The 25,033-nt window shown below is 39.1% G+C and overlaps 1 protein-coding gene across 9 annotated transcripts in view; it reads right to left on the reverse strand.

Annotated features, from left to right (window-relative positions):
- Positions 1-25,033, reverse strand: part of LOC113079453 (teneurin-3) — a 148,034-nt gene that overhangs the window by 4,438 nt on the left and 118,563 nt on the right. For 6 of the 9 annotated variants that reach the window (XM_026251857.1, XM_026251746.1, XM_026252034.1 and 3 more), the window contains 8 exons: positions 15,392-15,641; positions 13,216-13,236; positions 9,991-10,223; positions 9,377-9,531; positions 4,310-5,184; positions 3,375-3,550; positions 2,303-2,538; positions 1,315-1,611 (listed from right to left, as the gene is read on the reverse strand). In XM_026251857.1, the coding sequence (XP_026107642.1) occupies positions 1,315-1,611; positions 2,303-2,538; positions 3,375-3,550; positions 4,310-5,184; positions 9,377-9,531; positions 9,991-10,223; positions 13,216-13,236; positions 15,392-15,641 (2,243 nt within the window). The remainder of the gene's footprint in view (positions 1-1,314; positions 1,612-2,302; positions 2,539-3,374; positions 3,551-4,309; positions 5,185-9,376; positions 9,532-9,990; positions 10,224-13,215; positions 13,237-15,391; positions 15,642-25,033) is intronic. The other 3 variants (XM_026251792.1, XM_026251962.1, XM_026252096.1) reach the window with 1 other exon arrangement.

The following is a 25,033-nucleotide window of genomic DNA, read 5'->3' on the forward strand; positions in this document are numbered from 1 at the left end:
CCTCTCACTGGTCACGGTACCTGCATATGTGGCAGGCGACGGAAAGACAGGCTAGCCATGCATATTTAATCTACACATTTGCACACAGTGGTTTTTCTTTTCACAAAACTTTTGTGGTTCCAGCTGAGAGCTCTCTTGGAGGAAACTTCCTTTTTCATCTAACTTATAACTTCAACTCTGTAAAAACCTTACAATTCATAATATTTGAATGTCCACAAACAAAAATTTCCTAAGAAGGTGAGAATTTACAAGGCTTTAGCAAACAACAGCGAAAAATGGTGTGATCTCCAGTAAAGTAGGGTTTGAGGTGCAAGTTTTTCTTTTCATATCACTCTTTTGTGTCTTTCTCTATTGTATCATTAGGTTGAGCTCAAACCATGAATTTTCCCTGTGGCCTCATTTTGAGACTGTAACTTTGTCTACGAGACCTTACTAAGCCTTTTCCCTTGCTAGAAACACCCACAACATCCAGTTTCTCTGCCTCTCGGCACACATCAGTTTCTGGAGTCTATAAACCCTCACAGAAATTTCTGACCCCTGGATAACTAAGTGTCTCTGTTATAGCTATTTCTCTCAGTTTTCTGTAGACCAACAAGCTTCATGTTTGCACTGCTGACAGTGATAATGGTGTACTTTGGGAGACCCAATTCAAACGGAGTAACCATCAGTAAATCTCATTTATGGTGGAGCACTGCGGACACCTTGAACTTTTAGAAAAAGTTCACCCAGCAGGGTTGCCAGTTTTTCACAACAAAACCTGTCCAATCGCTTCTCAAAACTATCCCAAAACTAGCCTCTGAGTAGGGTCCCCCATTAAAATTCGCATTCTAGGGGCCAATATTATGTTATTGGGTTCGCTTCAACCTGTAGACATGAAACAAAACCCGTGGCAACAATGTTAAAGTAGCCCAGTTCCACACGGAAAACTGCTGACTTGGCAACACCATCTCCCAGACATTACTCATTCCCATGTTGTTTCTGACATGAAACAAAATTATTAGGCAGAATATCCAAACTGCACTTTCACACAAGAAAAATAGAAGATTTATGTTTAGAAACTCAAAAAAGGCCAATGCATTTGTTCATCTCAATTTGTGGCAGTATATAATGGTGTGTTTCACACAAGGAATTTAATAATTTTCACATACTGTCAATTAATTAAAATCTGCACAATATGTGAATTCAGACTATTTTAACATCCCTGCAAAAATATCCCATGGAAATGTCTGACAATAAAGCAACACATATTCAACACACCACAGCAAATCTGATATAAAAGGCCTCCCTACTATTGGAAAAATTTACAATTCTCACCTTGTCCAAATAGGTGTAACTCCAGGTTTTGCCGTCTGCAAAGGTTCTGGAGACTATGCGTCCCTGGCTGTCATATTCTACCCTCTCGACTGTGGGGCCTCTCTGAATGCTTGTGACCTGACCAGTGCCAGAATAGGTGAGATTGACAGACATCAGCTTACTGCTGGGCACCCACAGTGTAGGATGACCAGAGGCATCATACATAATCTTCAGAAGGAACTTTCGATGATCGTCATATATTTTCTCTGTGCGCAGTGAGCGGTCATAATCCACAGACAGCAGGTTTCTACCGTTGACCTTTATGATAGGAAAACAGAATATTTATATTGATTATAACATTCATTGCTAGCAACATGTATCATATTTTTTTGTTAGAATTGATTTCCCTAACTTCAGGTACATTTGAAGACTGAACAGAAATTGCATGCAAACTGGTCAATAACACTTTTTTATTTTTAAATCTCTCCCTCTCTCTCTCTCTCTCTCTCTCTCTCTCTCTCTCTCTCTAACATTTAGAACATTAAATGATATCCTATTTTTTACAACTCAGAGGCCAAATGCCAAAGCATTTTCCCATTTAAGAATCAGGGTTACTTTATTGATGCTCTGAGATGACCTGCTTCTTTTGTGCTACAAATAATGAAGGAGAACAACAGCAAACAACAATAAAATAGATAAAAATTAGAATTTAGAAAATATATAGTCTGGTTCATTGACCGAAACTGATGACTAGACACAAAATCCTTTTCTTCAGCCATTTTCTAATATGTGCCTGTTGGTTGCATAATGTATGAATCCTATATTTCAGTTTTTATAGAAATAATGTTTTTTTTTATTGCCCATAATTTACAACTCAAATTGGTCAAGCCAGAAAGGGTTTAATGATAGTGTATTATACAGATGTAATGTATTATTCTGACCACACTAGTAAACACATGTAATCAGAGACTTCTAAATGACACTTTTTTTTTTTTTTTTTTTTACATACCCTGAGTTTCCTGCCGAATACTACGACTTTCCCCCTATTCTGTTCTTTTCTGAAGCGCCACTCCACCAAGTTCTGTCCATTCTCTCCAGGCAGTGTCATGTTTCTTCTGGCCATTGTCGGGTTGGATGCACCCGCAAGAATATGAGGCTCAGTCTGGAAGTGAGAGTCCATTCCATTGGCATAGATGACCCTCATAGAGTTATCATAGCCCACCTGATAGCTGTTTCTTAGTTGATCTATGAGGAAAACAAAAAGAGAGTGAAACGAGATCTAGTGGGGGGAAAAGCATGAGAAGAGGACTTAATGGGGATTATGCTAAGACTGTGAATTCAGTGTGTCAGAATCACCACCTTGATTTTTGTTCTCAAGTATTTGGTTAGAAAAGGATTTGTAAAAATAAAACCCTATGAGACAGACATTAACCTCTTTGTGCAGCAACAAGTATAAATAAAGAAATCTTCTTTAATCTAATTAGATTCCTTTCAATCTAATGCCTTTTGTCAGATTCACATTTTGTTACCATATTGCTGCCTGCTTTCTCATTCAATAAACCTGAAGTGCGTAATTTCTGCATCATCAAACAGAATCACTTTTTAAGCAGGTTTCCCCATCTGAAACCGGTTGGAAAAAGGGACAGTTTGGTCCCAAACTCGGGCCACTGGCTGAGCCAGATGTTTTGATAGTGCCACACTGTTTATACTTTTGATGCAAATCAACCAACAAATGGATTACTTGTTGTCTCTACATATTAAGCAGGGTTAAGGCTATTAAAAGTATTTTAACACTTTAGCTTTAAAGTGCGCTATGCAGATTTGTATTATTTCAGAGCCCAGTTGTCCAGTGTGTTTTCATTCCCTGTGGTGCTGTGATTATAGTGAAAACTATAAATTATCATCTGAAAATTTTACCCCAATGAATGAGTAATGAGTGTTTGGTCATTAATATTGATTAAACCTGTGAGTTACAGCTTGATTACAGTGTGGAACATTTCCAAGACTTAAAGCAACGGGTCAGTTTATAGATCCATCGGGGTCTTTGATAATAATGATAATACAGCAGAGACTTTCCGCACCTTGAACTAATGTGTAAAAAGAATCAATGGAGGAGAGGTTTGTGGTGATGCTGACATCGTCATCTCGTCCTGAGGTCTCAATGTCCACCGTTAGGGCTCTGTCCATCTCCCCAATTAGACTGGTAATAACCCCAGTGGGGAATGTCACATTTGTCAGACGTCCCTCGCTGTCATAGCTGCAAACCAAAAATGCCATTAGAACACCTTTTGCAATTGGACCTCATTGATGTGCGGTGAGCAGTTCACATTATGCAATGAAATTAAGCAGACTAGCATGCATGTACTGCAGTTTGGACTCTGACTTGTTTGAGTCCTTGGAAATCTTTGTATGTATGCTTTCTGACAGAGGTCAAATGGACAATCTGATTTGCATACACGAGTCAAGAAAATTAGAATGTGGAGACAAACTTGAATATATACGTTTACTTTTAACAAATGCTGGCTAGTTCAAGTTGCTTTGCACACCCTCAACTGGCCTGAGGACATTTCTATATAAAATGGGGATTAATCCTTACAAACATAATAACATTAAAAACATAACTCATTGAAGTCACAATCATTAAGACTTTGAGGTTATGGCAGGGTAGGTACACAGACAATGTCCAACATGTTGACCAGAAGGACCTACCCCAGACTGGCATTATGCAAAACCTTCTGGTACACCACCAGCTAGAAAATGTCATACAAATTCATTTAGCATTTTCACCATGCTCTAAATAGCATATGGTGAAAGAAATTTTAGGTTTTATAACTACAGGCTACTCTTTTGTTTAAGGAGAAGACTTAGAGAAGCATTTAATCCTATAGCAGGAATGTGCACTGCAACAACAACTGCAAAAAACTATTCAAAATGTCAAAACTGCATATCTTAAAAAAATAAAAAGGTTTAGAGATGTGCTCTGGTACAGTGTAAAGGAACTGATAGAAGCACTCACTCATAAAATGTGGTCCAGCCAATTTGGATGCTCTTGGTGGCTAGCAGGCCGCTGTTTCCATGGTAGGTGAAGAGCACCAATTCCTGCCCCTGTGCTGTGAGGGTCTTTAGCCCTCCATTTGTACCAATTGTCAGCCAAATAACCTGGTTGTCAGGGGCAACAATACGCACTGGCATTCGATTGGGGTCACGACGAACCCGGAGCGTATTTCCACTGCTATCTGTTACAGCAGTGATATCATCCTCATTGCTATAGCTGAAGTTGTACTTGTAATCACCAGTGACCAAGCTCATAGTATACTGATGCGTTCCATTGGAGTCAAACACATAGAGTTCTTGAGAAGCAGGTGATGCAACTTCATAAAGACCCAAAGAGCCTTGGGGAGGTCGATTGTGACGTATGGCACGGATTCGAATATTTCCCAGGTCAGCTACGTAGAGCGTTCCATCAGGAGAGACCACCAGAGAGGAAGGACCATTTAGCCTTGCGTCTTTGGCATACCCATCGCCTGTCTGGTAACAGTCACAGTTAGCATCATTCTTGCAGTCGCAGTCTGAGGGTGCTCCTGCCAAATGAGAAATCTCGCCATCCGTGCTGACTTGTCTGATGCGGTTAATCTTCTTTTCATCTGTCTCAGCAATATAGAGTACACCGCTGTAGGAGAGAGCGATGGCTGTTGCTCCTTCTAGAGTGGTCTGGATGGCACGCTTTCCCATGGTATACTCGATGCCTGGCACCTGGCAATGCATAGGTCTGCCTGCCACAATGCGCACCTGCCTGTTCTCGGTTATCTGTAGTACAACGTTGTTGTCAAGCACATAGATGGAGTTGTCCATAGGGTTGATGGCAAGGTCTGTAGGCCACTCTAAACGCACCTGTAGAGAGGACAGATCAAATAGGGAGGTGGATCACTTATGGAAACTTCCATAGGTATACACACAGACACAAACAAGTTAATACATCTCCCGCCTGCTCTCTCACTCTGTGCACAGTTGATGCTTGGGTCTGACACTGATGAAGAAGTATCCGTTACTTTGGAGGCTTAATACATTGGGTGCCTCTAGTTCATTCGATTTGCCTGCCGCTTGGTCATTTATTTTGCAACGGGATGCAATTCCTTAGCGCCTACAGGGAATGACTGTCTGGCAAAGAAAAGCACGACAAGAACAACATTGTCCACTTGGAGGACTGGCCTCAATTAGACATTTAAATATGATTTGGAAGGACAGCCTTGTCTGGACATCTGTTAATGAAAATAAAATCATTCACCAGCATACACTGTCACTGAGACATAGTTTATACCAAGAAAAAATAAGAATTCTTTCCTTGATCAAGCATTGTCTTGTCTGTCTGAATGATCTGGTTTCAATATTTATCAAATACTTCACAGTCTTGACAACTTCAGTAACGCTGCCAAGTGCCAGTGGGGGAAAGTTACGCAACTGCATAATCTATAATTCACTCCTGCAAAGATATGCTGACAATATAATTGTCAGTCTGTTCCTAAAGCTCTGAATGGATTATTCTCAATGAAATCAATTTATATGGTATGACTGGGACATTCCTAAACCAGACATTCTTTCATTCTATTTCTGCTCATTCAATCTTTCACTTCCTGTGCTGAACCTGCATCCTGGCCACATAGGCAGGTTAAGAGTCTTTGAAGAGCACCACATTAAAGCATAATGGTTCTGAACGACAGCAGCTCCTGTGGATAAAAGCTTTCTCAGCTCAGCCTTGGCCCGTCTGTGATTCCACCTTCTGCATAAAGCATGAACTCTTGGGTGTGCCACAACATGCCACCTAAAATGTTTCATCAACTCTCAGGTCACCACCTGATTTGCAGAAGGCCAACTTGGTAGCCTTAGAAGAAGACAGAGTACTTTTATATGCTCTCGGGATGAACTTGATTTAGACTGAACATTTTAAAACCAAGAGTGAACCGAAGATTTTGAAGGTTCGAAAGCGAAGATTGAGTCATTTTCTGCTGTCCCTATTGGCCTTACTGAGGTAGGTGACAGTTGTGTAGGTGAGCTGTATATATTAATGATGCACATCGATGACTGGCAAGAGCAAACGTTTGGTTAATTGTGAAGCTGACTCCAACTGTCTGGGTCTGTCCATACCTCATTGAGCTTCACTGAGCCTGGACCCAAGGGTATGTTAGACAACAGCCTTACAGTATTGTTCAAAATAATAGCAGTACAATGTGACTAACCAGAATAATCAAGGTTTTTCGTATATTGTTTTATTGCTACGTGGCAAACAAGTTACCAGTAGGTTCAGTAGATTCTCAGAAAACAAATGAGACCCAGCATTCATGATATGCACGCTCTTAAGGCTGTGCAATTGGGCAATTAGTTGAATTAGTTGAAAGGGGTGTGTTCAAAAAAATAGCAGTGTGGCATTCAATCACTGAGGTCATCAATTTTGTGAAGAAACAGGTGTGAATCAGGTGGCCCCTATTTAAGGATGAAGCCAACACTTGTTGAACATGCATTTGAAAGCTGAGGAAAATGGGTCGTTCAAGACATTGTTCAGAAGAACAGCGTACTTTGATTAAAAAGTTGATTAGAGAGGGGAAAACCTATAAAGAGGTGCAAAAAATGATAGGCTGTTCAGCTAAAATGATCTCCAATGCCTTAAAATGGAGAGCAAAACCAGAGAGACGTGGAAGAAAACGGAAGACAACCATCAAAATGGATAGAAGAATAACCAGAATGGCAAAGGCTCAGCCAATGATCACCTGCAGGATGATCAAAGACAGTCTGGAGTTACCTGTAAGTACTGTGACAGTTAGAAGACGTCTGTGTGAAGCTAATCTATTTTCAAGAATCCCCCGCAAAGTCTCTCTGTTAAAAAAAAGGCATGTGCAGAAGAGGTTACAATTTGCCAAAGAACACATCAACTGGCCTAAAGAGAAATGGAGGAACATTTTGTGGACTGATGAGAGTAAAATTGTTCTTTTTGGGTCCAAGGGCCACAGGCAGTTTGTGAGACGACCCCCAAACTCTGAATTCAAGCCACAGTACACAGTGAAGACCGTGAAGCATGGAGGTGCAAGCATCATGATATGGGCATGTTTCTCCTACTATGGTGTTGGGCCTATTTATCGCATACCAGGGATCATGGATCAGTTTGCATATGTTAAAATACTTGAAGAGGTCATGTTGCCCTATGCTGAAGAGGACATGCCCTTGAAATGGTTGTTTCAACAAGACAATGACCCAAAACACACTAGTAAACGGGCAAAGTCTTGGTTCCAAACCAACAAAATTAATGTTATGGAGTGGCCAGCCCAATCTCCAGACCTTAATCCAATTGAGAACTTGTGGGGTGATATCAAAAATGCTGTTTCTGAAGCAAAACCAAGAAATGTGAATGAATTGTGGAATGTTGTTAAAGAATCATGGAGTGGAATAACAGCTGAGAGGTGCCACAAGTTGGTTGACTCCATGCCACACAGATGTCAAGCAGTTTTAAAAAACTGTGGTCATACAACTAAATATTAGTTTAGTGATTCACAGGATTGCTAAATCCCAGAAAAAAAAAATGTTTGTACAAAATAGTTTTGAGTTTGTACAGTCAAAGGTAGACACTGCTATTTTTTTGAACACACCCCTTTCAACTAATTGCCCAATTGCACAGCCTTAAGAGCGTGCATATCATGAATGCTGGGTCTTGTTTGTTTTCTGACAATCTACTGAACCTACTGGTAACTTGTTTGCCACGTAGCAATAAAAAATATACTAAAAATCTTGATTATTCTGGTTAGTCACATTGTACTGCTATTATTTTGAACAATACTGTATGTTTCATCCCCAACCTCCATCACTTAGAGACAAATGGTTTTGGTGGGGAGACCAGAAAACAGAAAGAAAGGGGAGGAAGGATTCTGCCAAAGATTGTGGATGAGAAAGTCTGCTAAACACTACATATCGTCCCTTTTTACATAAAAGACCCTCTTCATAATAAAGCTGCAGGGAAAAATAGAGTCCTACTCCCACACCCAAAATAGACACATTTCCACAAACAAAATTTCTTGTTTGTTGAGCTGGCAGTCATCTTGGAGTGGGGAACTGATATTAAAATAATAGTAGTCAACTGATCATGTGATCTCAACATGGCCCCATGATGCAAGCCAGTCCATAAAAAAGAGCTTTTATTAAAATACTGATTTGACTGCATCTCATTTGAGTGTTCATCATCTTAATCATATTTAATTGTATAATATTCCTCTCGTTGTGTCTAGAAATTCCAACAGATTATTTGTTTTCCACAGGCTTACTGAGTTTAGGTGATTAGATTCATTTAGCACCAGAGGAAGAGCAGCCAGAGGGGGGAGCTCCAGGTCTTCAAGGAAGTTTCTCTGGTTCTCATTTGGGTGGAGGCTACCACAGAGGGCTGATCTCAGGCTGTTTGTTCCTGATTTGTTCTGTAAAGTATGTCTTGAGGCTAGTGGATAGACAGCAGGTCATAGTACAGTCTACTATAAGTAGTTGGTTGGAAAAACAAACTAATTTGACTTCAAGTCTGCAAGCTCTCAAAGTCTGTGTTGTGGTCCTTCAAGTAATAAACTATTACCTACAGGGCTCATCTGATAGTAAACATGTAGTATTACATTGTAAAAGTACTAAGTACTGCATAATACTCATCTGAAAAATTGTATTGGGATAACATGAAAAACAAGTCTGCCTTTTCAGTTCAAATGAGGCAACCATTTAAATTGCTTCCAGCCCTTGCTTTTATATTTGAAATGAGGCCACTCATCCTAACACCACTTCAGTGATAAAGCCAGAGGATCAGGTTTGAACAGTTGAAGTTAGTAGTGAGAATCACAGATTGCATTCTGAAATAAATCGAAGTTTGGCCTTTCTGCCCTCCTAATATTTTGTTTAAGCCCAGTAGCATTACTGGATTGAATTCAACTCTATAAATCATACTTCATTCAGGTTAGCAGTGTTTTAGTTTTTCCTTGTAGCAGGCAGCAGAAATAGACAAATTAATATTTAAGATTCAAGTACATTAAACAGTGATGTAGTGCAGGTGGGTATATATTATACATACCTGTCCAATATGCATGCTGGTATCACAGGTCAGAGGCCGAGCAGATGTGAGGTCATTAGATCCCAGCAGTGTTGAGATGATGCCATTCCGGTCTACTTTCCTGATCATGGTACCATCCACAAAGTAGATGAACCCATTCTTATCCACAGCTATGCCTATGTAGAAAGAGTGGCAGATGTGACAGCTTCAAATAGACACACACTGCACCTACAAACAGGCGAAACACAACTGGTACACATGTCACGCTTGCCCCTGCGGTTTCCAGGTCACTAAAGATGCAGCACTCTGTGAATTATTCACAATGTGCTTTTGGGTGGTGAATTATTCCTGAGCTAAGGGGGATGCTGAGAGCAAGTAATAAAGTTTTTTTTTTAACCTAGTCAGAACTAAAACTAAGAGGCAAGGAACTGAATGTATGTGTCTGTGTGCACTACTTGAAGGCTGGCTGTTGCTGTTTTGATATGCTTAGCTAAACCAGTATTACTTGAACACAAAAGGGAATATTTATATGATTTGTGTTTGTGTTATTATAGTGTGTCATGTTTGACTATAGTTTTCTACACAATGAAAATTGGGAGTGTCCATATTGATTTGAGGGGGTTCAGTCTTTTTACCTTTGGGTCCCAGCAGTAGTGCCTCAGTGCCCTTGCCTCCATCCCCACATCGTGCCTCGTCAAATGGCAGACACTGCTCTCCGGTCCCTGCCACAACCTCTGCGTTCTGCAGCAGCTCTTTGGCTCCTGTCAGGGCTTTCGGCCTAAAGATCCGTCTTGAGTTGGTGTCCGAAACATACAGCTGACCTGTCATCGGGTCTGTTGCTAGGTAGTATCTATGTGCAGGATTGTTGCTGACAGGACAAAGGCAGAAATTTCACAATTACAAGAAGAGCAGTATAGTATAATAGAACACAAAAACAGTCGTGATTTATAAACAAACAGATATGCCAACAAATGATTGGTGAATGAGCTGTAGTACAATGATTGAAGTGCTTGAAGAAATGAATAACTGAACATTTATGATGGGAAGAGATTGTAGCATGAAAAACATTTTTCCTTCTATTTCAGCAGATGTCTCAGTTTCTTATGACTGTAAATTATTATAAGCGGAAAAAAATTGCCACCACAAATTTTAAGATACGAGTTGAAGGCCTACAGATGTATTGAAACATGATCACTGATCTCAGCCTATTGTGTTTTATTGTTGAAGGGAATGTACTTGTTTGGCCCGGCCAGTTAGAGGGGAAAGGAGTTGAGCACTCTGTCAGAGTGAACTTAATGCATTATGACTGGAAATCACTATCGTCTGACACAACCATAATGATGCCCACCAAACTGTCACATCATTTCAATCATTTGCACTTCCCACCCGCACCCCTAAGACAGAGGAAAAAGCCAGCAAGCAACATGAAGTGATGCATCTGTTGAAATAAATCAACAACTTGTCACAGTGTTTCAATTAGAAGTGACTAAAAATAGCACAGACACCTTGAAACATGGTTGCCTGCTGGGCAGGCCTTTTTCGATATATATGTTTTGAAACAGATGTGGGCTGCTGTAGCTTAAGCTTCTGCTTTGTACAGTAACAATCTGATAACTTAGTTAATTAAAAAAAAAATGAAAATCTTGGTTTCTGATCAGACTCACTGACTGAGGCAGGGTCCCATGTTTGAGCTGATCTTTTGTTTGGTTATTAGATATTTGCTCTGTTCCAAGACAAGGCATCATAGGCATGCTCCTGAAGTGAAGGTCACCTCAGGCACATCATTTTAGTGGTGTTTAGATGGCAGCAAACAATCTCACTACTCATTACTAAAGTTTGTTCACAAAAAAAGAAATGAAAAGCAATATACAGTAAATTTGCAAATCACATGTGCTAATTACACTGCTCATAAGCTTCCAGAAACTCAGAAAAGGTGCCAAGAAGGTCTCAGGATGATGTTACTGTTGCTATGTAGCACAGACGCCACATTGCACTTATAGTAAATAAAGATCAAACTATTATACCATAAAACATGTTGATGTCCTAAATGTGAGTTCTGGGAGTGAAGCAGGGAGGGGAAGGCTTAGAGTTGGCTCGGTCTAAGGATACTGAGGTTTGGGGTCAATAATCTCCTAAGTTTATGAGGCTCTGTGGAGCATTAGGGTGTATGGGCATGCCTTGATGACACATACAGATGGGCCGAGACGTCTGGGACAAGAGGAAGATGAAGGCTAGCTATTAGGTGGCTTGTAATGTTCATCAGCCAGCAACAGTGGTTGTGAATTAATAACTCTTAGCACTTAATGCTTAATGGGTTGTTTTTGTTTCTCAGAAGCATTTCGAAAAATACTGATGTGTCTAAAATACGACCATTTAATTACTTAAACTGAACTATTTGGCCCACACACGGTGTAACCATATAGCAAAGTTGGCCTCTAATTACATTTTAAATGATTTGGTAGGAGACAGAGAGCAATGGTTAGCATTTCCATGGGATTCCTAAATTTATACCTGGTTGCATATTTATTTAACAGGCTCTAATGGCTTTGGCCGCCCACTTCAAATTACTTGCACTTATTTCCATTCATGAGCTCCATACATCTGCGATTAAACCCTACAGAGGTTTCAAACAGAACTTAATGTAGGATATCAACATCTACTGTGCTCTGTACATCGCCCCTCAACTGGAACTATTCAAACATGTGGGGGATGATGAGGGCCTATTTGCAGTGTTTATCGGGGACTCCTGCTTGTCCAGGTCAGACACATTTGGAGTGGTTAACTTAAGTACTGGAGACCTGTCAAGAGACGTTTATGTCCTGAATCCTTAGTGAGAAAACATGTCTACACCAGTGTCAGATTAAATGGACGTCTGTGTATATTACTTAAACCGTTTCTGACCAATTTGGCTACAGAATTAAAGTGTAGAAAAAATTCAGAATGCCTTTCTTGTATATGCAATATGCCACATTAAAAGAAAATTTTTTACTTGTTCTCCATAAATGCCTTATCTAAGCCACCATTATATCCACAAAAGTGAAGAAAGAATTTTTTTCTCAGGGCTGATTGTGTTGGGAAGACTTGAGAACTTTGTGATGTTGATTTATAAACCACTGAAATACTAAGATTGTGTTTGAAGAAAAAATATAGCTAGAATGTTCAGTTATTCTAACGATTTTGTCAGGAATTCATATATGTTGCCATAACCTGTACAGTAGTGCTTTCAAGGGATCTACTTCATTCCTGCACCATCTACAAAAACATCGGAAGAACTTCTCAATATATAGTGAAGTCCAAAAGTCTAAGACCACATTGAAAATCTTGGAAATAAGATAATAATATAATCATAGAAAGTAAGTTTATGATTTTAAAATGGACCAGCTGAGTTATTTGTACAAAAGGTCAGATTTCCTCCCATTGCACACACAGGATGTTTTTTTTTTTTTGCAAGCTTTTACAATGATGCTGGTTCACATGTTCAGGATTTATTCAAATGTGGAAATCATCCAGCTAAGAGTGTATGAAAAACGTCAATTAAACTTCACACTTTTGTTATGCTGATAATATAATTTGTAATTAAAATCAGTGGTCTTAGACTTTCGGACCTCATTGTAGAGATTTGGGCAATGAGTTTTAAATCAAATTAAGTATGTGAATTAAATAATACCAAGAAAACCAAACAAACTTTTAGAATTATCACAAAATGTCACTGGTACTCCATAAAAATCTGGGGCAGATGACACACATTTACATAACTTCTGATGGCATGCAACAACACTTATGAGGAGACAAACAGTTGTATAAAGAATGCATCAGACTGAAAGGTCCTGTGCATCTATGAGAGAGTTAGAATGGCTTACCTATGTCTGAAATCTTTGTTTCTTAGGGTAGCAGAAGGAATAAAAGAACAGAAATATGAGAGATAAGAAAATAGCGAGTGAGAGTAAAACAGCAAAGCACATAAATCTTGTCAAGAAAGGGGGAAAAAACGTGTGCATATATTAATCTCTCCTCTTTACACATACATGGCAAATAATGCAGGAAGACGGGTCTGTTAACTGTACTTTGTCTTGTTTGTTAAACAGAGTTGGATGTGTGAATATTCCACCTGGGAAGTGAAGAACAGTATGAGCTCACAGCACACGCTGAGGTTAACTGGCCCATAATAGCAAATTGATTGTGTCCCAGACAATGAAAAGCAATTCCTTAAACATTGCCTTTAACCGCACAGAAGCCACGCTGTGAATATGTCACACAGAGGACCACCATTTCATTTGCTTCATCCATGTGTTTTACGGCTTTAATGAAAGAATTTAATTTACAGGAGCAGCAGACACACAAAGATGATACTGAAACCTGTTAAGTGCCGGGCCATTTATAGAGACCTCGTGTGAGGGCACATATGAGAGATTTTTGCACGGGTATCAAGTTGGGGGCAGATGGAAACCACAGAAGATGATAAGATAAGGTTAAAAATACAGAAAGTGTCAATGACAGAAAGACACGAGCAGGGAAAACATGAGATGGAAAATGAGAAGCAGCTAAAAGGATGAGACAGACGATTCAGGCCAAAAGAGATAAGGAAAGAGAGGAGAAAAGAGGTAGCGGTCATGTATCACCACAATGGCTAAATGAGGTGCTGCAGAAGAGTGACATGGAGGGCCCTCTAGGCCCCAACGAGTGTGAGGGAAGAATTTATGATCATTTCAGCGTGAGTCTATAAAAGACCCGAGACGCAGCTCTGATTTCATATAGAGGAACCCTGAGAGCACTTTGAAAGAATATCTACGCGTCTCTTTCTCTGTGGATGTGTGAGCCCACTCCAGATCTGAAGAAAGGAAATGACAGGTCTTGAGGTTTGAAAGAAAAGGGCACATGTGTTCACCTCATGCTTGTAATGTATCAGCTCTGCACTTCACGGTGTTTAGATTATAGACACGCTGATCTCAGTCAGGAGGGAATATAGTTTGAATATTTCAGTATGTTTCAATTATTATATCAATATCAGCATGCCGCACTCTGTAAAAACATACTGAACGATCAAAACTAATTTTTATATTACAGAGATGGAACATTTGACTGCTTTTTGGAAATATTTTCCTGTTCAAGGGGAAATCTGTCATTTACTAACCCTCATGTCACTCCAAACATCAATGTGTTTGTATCTTCTGACAGTTCATTTTATATTATGTGCAGACTGCTCTTTTCCATACAATGAAAGTGAGTGGAGATGAGTTTCACATGAAAATGAAATAGAAAAACAGCTAAGACACTAAAAACTTAAAAGTATTTTTTCTATGATTACTTAAAAACCGTCATATATTTCAATTTTAGCTTGTATTATGAGATTCAAAAATGTGAATACTGAAAATGCATTTTTTTATAAAATACAGATGTTGTGCCTCCAATAGCATGCAAACGGAATGACGAGATCTACATTTTGAATGTCATCTGAAATTGAAATTAAACTCGACCACAATAGATTTGGTGGCATATAAATGCCCCGAAACCAACAAAACACAATTACATTTCAATAAAAGAACAAACATGCTAAGAATCAACAGCTTCTTTAAATTATAAGCTTTACGGCTGTATTAAAAAAAATATCTCTGATTAATCTCTTTGAAGAAACAAAGTTTAGTTTAGTTGGCAGAGATAAACACTGTTATTTCTCTGAGCCTTGCAAATAAACACACACAAAGATGCGCACACACACAGCCTTTGATGTGGGCTGGACGAGCTGAATAGAAGGCTTGTGGTAGATCATAAAAAAGCGAGGTATTGGAATATGCATTTCTTCTTGGCTTAAGGGGCGAGAGCACCAGTAATGAGTCACCCTCTACAGACGAGAACTCTGTCAGTATCAGCGCGTTCTTTTCAGACCACATGAGCCTTAAACTGGGCTGAGTGCCCCATATCGCAGTCTAACAATTTATCATGCACGTTCGTATAATTAGCACCAAGCCTACATTATACTCTCTTTTATACCTCTTTTAATTACCTTCCATTCCTCTTGTACTAGCTTGTGTTTCTTACCTCAGCTCCATAACACTGGTTACGTTTCCCGAGGGAAAGATGCGTCTGATGTAATTGAAGTCACCGACAAACAAACTGCCATCAGATCCACAGGCGAGGGCCACTGGAGCCAGCAGTTTGTTGCCATCAGCCTGGCCATTACAGCTGGGGCAGGAGATACTGCGCCGGCGCCCATTACCCATGATGGTGCTGATCACTGGAGGCTGCTGGGAGATGAAGATGTTCTCACCGTTGCCTTTGTAAAGGATGCCTGCAGGACAGGAAGAGAGGGTTGTGTGGGTGAGCAACTGCATAGTATATCATCATGGAGCTGAATTTGGAAAGACGAAGGGGCAAAATTAAAAATGTATAGCATGACCTAATGAATATCCATAACTGTGATTCTAAATATGTAATATTAATTTATGTGTTTGATATACAATAGTATACAACAGTTAGATGCAATACTCTAATATTATTGGATAAGCAGGTTGACAGTTTGTATGACTGCTTGTCTGTGTTTGGAGCGTTCCAGGCAGTCTGTGTTTGTCTATATGCATTATTATATATACAGACAAACACAGACAAAACATTAACTGACAGCCTGTCTGCAATGCTGCACACAGACATCATGGTGCGTGTGTGTCTCTCTGACAATCCTATATTCAGCAACCTGAGCATAGGCTTTGCTCAAGGCCAGAAATGTTATATTTAAATGGAAAACCTTTCAGTTATCAGCCTAAATCTTTAACCATTAGACCACACCAAACCAGTCGAACAGTAATCAAAGAAAAGGAATGAGCTGTAAAAAAAAAATCAGCAATAATCGTTTGGTGAACAGTTTATCTATACAGCATCTCGTTGCTGTTATAATAACCTATAAATCCCACGCACAACAAGAGATCTGTTTAGTTTATTCAAAATTCTACCTCTTTATCCATACCTTTGGCTTAATAGGATCATAAATAACTATTTTTTATCTTTTTAATTAAGTAAATTAGGCAGAATTAAACAAGGAAAAATTTAACTGATATTACGAACAATTAAGAAAAAAGAACTGCTTCATATCTCGGATATTACCATTTCTTAAACGGTAATACATTTTTGCTTTTGAATATTTTCTTCTCCGATGATTTTCACCTTAATGTAATGTTATCAAAGGGTGGTTCACAGAACCGTCTGGCATATAGTAATGTAGCATTCTGATCATTTAAGTGCAAATATATTCAGCTGTGAGAAAATCTGGCAAAAGTTCAGAATCAATAAACAGCCCAAACACATGCTGCCAGAATGATTATATTGCACAGGCGACTTAGGCGAATCGATTAATCGAATCACATGATGAAATGACTGTTGGGTGCATCACAGTAAGTTTTAAAAATAATAACTACATCAATATATCTTTTTGTTTTGGTTCCCTAGTATTAATTCCTACTCATCTTCACGCACACTGTTAAAATGATTTCACAAACTGCTGTGGATTCTATTCAGACATTAACTTGTTAAAAAATAAAAAAATGAATATACCTTTTATTCTGAGAACATTTGCCTGTAAAAACAGGTACAGCATTACTAATACCATTGATAATGTAAATAAAAGCTAGATAAGACTATCACCAAACTGCGTGAACAAGTCATTGACCATCATGACTACTGACCATCATTATGATTATTTCCTGGTTTTCTATCTGTGACTTCACCTCTTCAATTCTGAATCCAGGTAATATACTCCGGTTAATCCTATAGCAATTGTGAATGTGTGCGCCTGTAATGTTGACTGTATGTGGCGAAAAAGCATGTATGAGAGTGTTTCTGATAGCTTTGCTATTTGTGCATGTTAAACACAGTGTGGAAATGCCACAGGGTGTGTGTGATGAGATCACATTGCTCCAGGTTTGGATTTGATCGTCAATGTTGTGCTTTATTCTCCTTCAGGACATATTTTAATTGTGCACTAATAGCAAGAGCAGATTGACTAAACCCGACTGGACTCCACTGCTGCCCCATTGTTTCCCTTTATGTCCTTTCCTTGTTCTTTAGATAGCAGCATTACTAGTACTGTTCAAAGAATTTTTTTTTTTTTACATTTATTTATGAGGCTGGAATCATATACACATGCCAGATAAAAATGAAAATAGGTAAACGACAATAAGCGATGACAGTAACAATAAATTATGACGTTAAAAGAGAAGTAAACATGACTAAAACAATTTGACAACTGTTACAAACTTAAATACCGGTAAGCATACAGAACTTATTTTCCACTTCTCAAAGACAGTGACTGAAGCCTGTAACAGGCTGGAAAGATTGAGTCTCTGATTTATGATAATTAGAATAATTATCAGGCCCTGGAGTGGAAAAAAAAAAGTTATGAAGAGTTTTTGATCTTTTTTTTTAATGCTGGTCAAGGGTCACCAGGAAAGGAGGGTCAGCAGGAACCATCACTAAAAGCATGCATATGTAGACAGCAATATATCTTCATATTTTCTGAAAGTGAATTGTGAAATGTTGGAGGAGGGAAGACTAGCATCAGCACAGACGTGCTCACTGGTTCACATTTGGTAAATGGGCATGTCTGTTTGTTGACATCCACTAATAGGTTCTTATAAAAATACCTTCCAAATAGTTGATTCTATGCAACATTATTATTTTTTAAAATTACACTGATATAAATAAGCAGACCTTTGAATTTCCAATAAATGTGCAGCTATGGCCAATGGGGAATATACCTGCTTTAATGATGGAAGAAACATAACATTTTAACGGCTAGTTTTGAAATGTAAATTGTGTTAAAAGATCATGTTTCTTAAGCATGTTTCTCCATTTATTTGAGCAGGTCAATACTGCATAAATGTATCCAGCCCTACAGTAAAACAGTTCATTTAGCAAACAGAAAGCAGGGCATCCTTAAATACAAGATAAACTACCCCACAAGAAATTCAAAACATCTTTTCTGACAATTATGAAAGCCCAGAAATAAGGAATATGTGATTGGAAAATGTTCAAATGAAAAATATAAAATATTTCATACTGCCAGTGTCACGTAGAGTTTATTTCCACGTTTATATTCTTAGCAGGAGCACACAAATCACATTAAATGACAAGAACCAGCACAGACAGCTAAAGCTACATGACACCGGCTAAGCTAGGCCTCAGAATTTCATATAGCATGTTCAATTTAATGGTGTTGCTGCCTCTTGTTTCCCATTGAGAAAGCAAACATGGCCTAGAGAGAGTTAGAGAGAACGGAGATGGAGGGCATCAGGGAGAGACATGCCACCACAAACCGTTGTCATCTACTGTAAGTGCTCAAATTAGAGTCCACCACATCGCTACAAACTCCACTAACTTCCTACTGACTTTTTATCACAAGCTCTTCACCCAGAAGGAGAGAGAGAAGTTGTGTTCCAAAACGACGCTGCTCATGTAACCGTCACAGAACCTTAGAAGTGTCAGATTTGGAATGCTCTACGTCGGCAACAACTTATATGCCACATAAATAGCACTATGCACTGGAGAGACTCCACTAAACTGGTTCCAATACAGTTTGAATCATACTCACACACATATTGCCACATTCCAGTAATGAAACCCACATTGCACCTGTTTGATCTGCCATTCGTGGACTTGAAATGCGAACGGATATACATACACCTACATGCAAAACAATGAATGTCTACAGTTACACATGAACAGATCAAGATGGGCCCCAAATTGAGAACACCTCACAATGTGGGATGTGCTGGATTATTCATTGACATCAGGGGCAACTTGTGTGGCACACAAATAGCACTATGCACTGGAGAGACTTGACTCAACTGGTTTAAATATAGTTTGAAGCATGAAAATGCACAATACATCTCAGTGAATGAAATGTACATTTATTTCTAATTACTGTATTATTTCCTTTGCCATCTTGGGAGTCTTTCTGCGATGCCTGTGTATTCAGCACACTGTTATGGAACAGGGCAAGAGTGTTGGACAGGACCAGAGACAGAGTTAGAGGAAGTCTTCTTACACACATCAAGTCAAAGTGTGCAGGTGAACTCAAGTGTCCAAGTCAATAGAATGCTTTCTGAAAGCGAACACAGTTAGCTGTTTTTTTTGGGAGTTGCTTTGAAAACGGCAGGGTGTTTGAGACTGGGGTGGGGGGTGTTGGGTCTTCAAAGCTGCACTTCAAAGGATGACTTCATGCTGTGCTCGCTGAATTATTCACATCGGGCAACGTGCTGGAATTCTGCATCCAGCTCCTCTAATTATGAGTGAGATCAATGACGCCATCTTAAGCCCCCTCTCGGGTGTGCTTGGGCACCGGTCCACACAGCAGTCGCATTGTGGTCTAAACGTCCCCATAAATCTCAATATACCTCCTCCTCTGATCAACCACCCACCATCGATTAAGCCACTGAGCGAGGGATTGGCCGGAAGAGTGAGAGGGATGGAGGTACGTAGATGGTGGGCTGCTTTCTGAAGTACTTTTAGGCTACTCTATAGCGATGCTCCACTAACAAAGACAAATTGGACAAGGGAGGCTCGTTGGCCCTGGGAGAGACCCACGACCTTGACTTCAAACCAAGCTTCTCCGAGGGAGGTTGCTTCAGATAAACATACACACACACAGACACATTTATACAAAAACATTTTTCAGTTGGTAATCGGAGCCATGCGTACTGGTCGCTCTTTCACACAAATTACTTGCGGGTGCATTACAGTAATGAAACCCACACCGCACCTGTTTGATCTGTCATACAAGGGCTTGGAAATAATAGTGCGAGCGGATGTACATATACCCACATGCACAACAATGACTGTCTTCAATTACATATATACAGATTATGACGGCCCACAAATTGAGAACGGCACACGGTGTGGGATTTACTGGATTATTGATTCAGGCATGCAGAGAGACAGCCCTCAGCTCATAATGATGGTATGTACTTGATCCTTTGATATGAATGACGTGTGTTTATGTAAAAATCCAACAGAGGGGGACAGGTTATGAGTGGAAAGCAGTGATTTGCCAATAAAAGGCTGAATTGGAGTTTATAGCTGCTGTGTTTATGCTAGGTCAGAAACTGGATGAGATTATAGAGCTAGAGCTGTAGTCTACTCAATTTTCTTCCATTTACGCCTCTCAAACCATCTGTCACTGCCTCCTTTTCTTTCTCTAAGTGTACCATTTAATGTCTTGTCTTCTACTCCACTTCTTTTGTCTCAACAACTCTCCTTCAATCTCTCGGTCTTCAGACAATGCTTTTGTTAGAATCTGCTAACACTGCAGATATTTGCAAGATATATTTAAATAAGAATTGTATTAGACTGGGACTGTGTCGCATTGTTTATAGTATATAGTAACATAAGTACTTTATGTATCAGTTTCCTGAACTTTTGATTCCAGGCCTTTGGTATTTTGAAGCAATACATAATTTCTCAAAGGATTTGTTTATCTTTGCAGTCATAGCCACTGTGTCAGCTAATTTGAAAAAATATATAAAAGCTGTATGGAAAAGCAGCCATAAATCTTCGAGGAGCTGCCTGAAGTGCGTGTGGGTGGGTATTTGTAGAGAGAGTGCGATTAGTGGTCATCGAGTATTACCAAAATCAATGTAATCGAATAATTTTGCCCCTCCTGTGTGTTCAGTTGTCAAATCTCTCTGCTGTTTTTTTTTTTTCATTAATATTTCATGAAGTAACTTCTTCCCGACAGGTCCGAAGTCAATTTGAATAATTGGAAAACAGTGTTTTCCGAGTCAGGACAAAAGCAGGGGATGCTATTTTTTTTCCCTTGGTCCAGAGTGTCTGTACAGCACAGCACAAAAAACAAGGAGCAAATCTGCGAACATGCTTTCCCTTAATCACACACTCTGTCTTTGAAGATTTCCTGACTGGAAGTAATTGTAGTCCCTAAGAGAGGTGTCTGAATCTCTCTCCCTGACCTCCTGCTGTTAGGTGGAAGGAGGGGAGGTACAGTGGCTGAGCACTGACAGAGGCTGATAAGGACAGATGAAAGGAATCAGAGACTGAGATGGTGAGAGAGAGTCAGAGAGGTCCACATCAGAGAGCGAGGTACGTTTGCCTCATGCAGCCAGATTCAAAGTTGCATTACATGCCTGCACATGACTAAAGCTGAACTCAATGGGATTAAGACAGAGCAGTAAAGTCTAGCATGGCTGAATTTGCCATCGGAGTGTGTGAGCGCTTGTGTGTGTGAGGTGAGAGGAAGAAGTGGATGTGGCGGCCTTAAGATAAAAATGAAAAAGAGACTTAGAGGGATGGAAAGATGGAGTCAAATGCTTTCGAGTATGTGTTTATGTGTGTGGTAAAGAAGGTAAGAGTGGAACACATACAAATATATATCTATATGCACATTAAGGCAGCAGGTGATAGTGAAAGTGGGAGTGCTCTCCATAAGCAAAGGAATTATGTGCATGAACTCTTTAAAGCTAGCATGTCTGATTGGAGCCTGTGCTAGCTGTGGTATGTGGACATTCAAAGTTGAGCACAAACACATATTTCCCAAGCCTTATCAGAGCCTACAGATCAAGACAGAGGGAGGGAGATAGGGAGGGTACTTGGCATTACCGTAAAAATCCAACGCATCTGCCTGCTTGAAAATCTAGATAGGAGATGACTAATAAATTAAAGACTACTGACCACTATGATGCATGCACAGTAAGATTGGATACAGGAATTTCATGTGTGAAAGCCTATATTGAGTGATATTGTTATCTGTTACCTGTAGGCCCTACATAATTTTCACATACTGTATGGTCATTCTCTGGGAAGATGGCGCTTGTGGAGCAGCACAATTATAGCCTTTATATAAAGTAAATGTTACATTATTATGGAGCCAGATCAGCCTAAAAAAATAGTACATTTACAAAACAAAATTCATAAATGCACAGCACAATTTACATTTACAAACTCTGATTTGCAAATTAAAAATGCAATTCATAAATACATATGCTCAGACAAAGGCATCTTACCTTAATAAATGTAAAATGTTTAAACATTACATTGCAGAACACATTACATAATGGTTGTGATTAAATGAAATATCTGGACATTTAACACTTATTTAACAACGTTACAGGACAGGGTATGTGCAACTTTGGTGTAATAGATAGCAGGCTAACCGGGTAGCTGTATTTTGTCTGAACAACATAGTGTAATTCTGTAAAGATTGTTATAAGGTGCTAAAGAATCGTACCAATGAAAATGTCTTGACAACAAGGACCTGATCATGGAACAATGCACAGTACAAGCACAGCATTGAGCTTGAGTCTGTTCAGTAAGGAGCGTTTTGAGTGGTGGATTAAAAGCTCACCATGATTTTCTGAATGGAACATCCTCCGAAAAAAGATATTTATGTATCTTAACCTGTCAGGAAGGTCTCAAAAGTACAGCACACAAATTTGCAATTTGCAAATGCAGATTCAACGATCCGTAGATACATGTAACATCATTCATAAATGTGTGATGGAAATTAATTAAAAAACTTGATATATACATATTTGTGTAAACATTTTAAATGTATTTAGGTGAGATGCATTTGTATGAGCATTTGGGAAATATTTATGCTTTTACTTGTGTATTTATGAACTGTGTTTTGAATTTAAGAATCAGATTTTATAAAAGTCTATTGTGCTGTGCATTTATGAATTTTGTTTTGTAAATGTATTATTTTCAGGCTGATCTGTCTCCATGCATTATTATAGGCATTATATGGAGGCAATATGGAAAGAAAATGGCATCAAAGGTATGATTTACAGGTATGATATAAACACCATACATAACACAAAATATTAATTATTCTTTCATAAGAAGATCAAAACTATCACTTGGCAAGTTGGCATAAATGTGGGCTATTTTTGATGGTCGTTAACTGCATTTTAAGTTAGAAACATGCCATGCTTGTGTTTAACTAATTAAATCATAACATAAAAATGTACATAGAATAGCTCTCGTGCTACGCTTCTTTACCGGCACATTGTGCATTCACAGTATATTGTTGGAACACACCAACTATACAAACTCTGTGGGGGAAACCTAAACTGAACCATTAACTATATAAACTACAAGCAAGGCATCGCTAATGAGTGTGTGAGTTTGTTTACAAAGTGCTGATGTCACTGTTGCAAACTTCCATATATACAAATAATTATTTGAAAAATATAATTGACCTACAGCCAGTAGGCCGCTCCCAAATGTAGGCGCCTGGGCTTTAGCCTGTTAAAGCCTGTGCGTTAATGCGTCCCTGCATGTCGGGTCCCAATCAACCTGTCTTGGTTTATTTTGCAATGCTTGATAAGCGGCTGACTGTAAATTAAGTTAGTTTCTCAGTTTCTTTGGCAAAAACTGTGAATGTGAAAAGATGGAGGACGGTAAAATAGTACAAGTGTGTGTTTTAGTTTGTGTCTGGGCGTCGTCTGGATGTAAGCGTGCATGTGTTTTCCCCATGAGACAGCATGAAAAGTGTGGTGACACGGTGAGGTCACCAGAGACGGGACGCTAATGCTAACAAAAACTTCTACATTTAACCAAACCCCAGAGGACATTACTGCAGGTCTTATTACTTTCATTATAACTAGACAAGAATATAGAGACATTGAATGACTCTCAGGCTTAAAGCTTGGAGCTGCACACATTTCAGTTGGACACTTACAATTACATATGTTGTAGCTGCCTCGCCGCACACACTAAACGTTCAACATTTATGGACCTGGATAGCTATTATTAATTTCTATTAGGCCATTGCAGCCATTTTGAGACTACTGACAGTAATAAGTGGTCTCAAATGGCATTGTGCTTCTCTGAAGAGTGATGGGAGACAGAACCTACTTGTACTAAATACTGTACAGGGTGTTTACCATAATTTTTTTTTTTTATCTAAAACACCATAATGGCAACAACAACCACAACATTATTATTATTTAATCATTTGTATTATGTACAATATTATAAAATGTATTCATATTTTAAATGTTTTTATTATTTTCATGCTTAATTTTATGTTTTTGAAGCTTTTAGTTTAGCGATTTCTTTTAAAAAACATGAAAATTTATTTTCATTTTTCAATCTTTGTTTTTCATCTATATATATATATTTTATTTTGTTTCAGCATTCCAATTAACTAACTGAATTAAAACAGTTTTAGTTAATAACAAGACATGATGATGATAATGATGATGATGATTATTATTATTATTATAAATCTGACTCTTGCTCACATACACACACTAGACACTCAGTGGAGTGCACTGAATATGGGGCTTGAACTGTGGATCTAAGGGTCCACAAGCATGAAACAATGACTTCCAACAGAGTATGAATGGCCTGCAGCAGTGTATTCTGGGATACTCTAGGTGGGGCAGGCACTACACTACACCAGGCAGTTGGATATGCTAGAGATCAGGAGGTATAGGGGCTGGTGGGTGGACTGTGGGGGGGCATGGATGAAGCGAGGGCAGCAGGCATGGAGAGGAGATGAAAGACGGTTGGAATCTGTACGGACAGCTGGCTCACAGCCAGTGAAGTAAAAGAGGGCTTAGTGTCACTCAAGATGCCGACAACAAAAAGAGAGTCTGGACAACTAGAGCTAAATTTATGGCCATCCAGTTGGTTAGCTCATTCCCCCCTCGAATGCAAAGAAAGTGCAGCATT

Source organism: Carassius auratus, chromosome 1, assembly GCF_003368295.1.
Source record: "Carassius auratus strain Wakin chromosome 1, ASM336829v1, whole genome shotgun sequence".
NCBI lineage: Eukaryota > Metazoa > Chordata > Actinopteri > Cypriniformes > Cyprinidae > Carassius > Carassius auratus.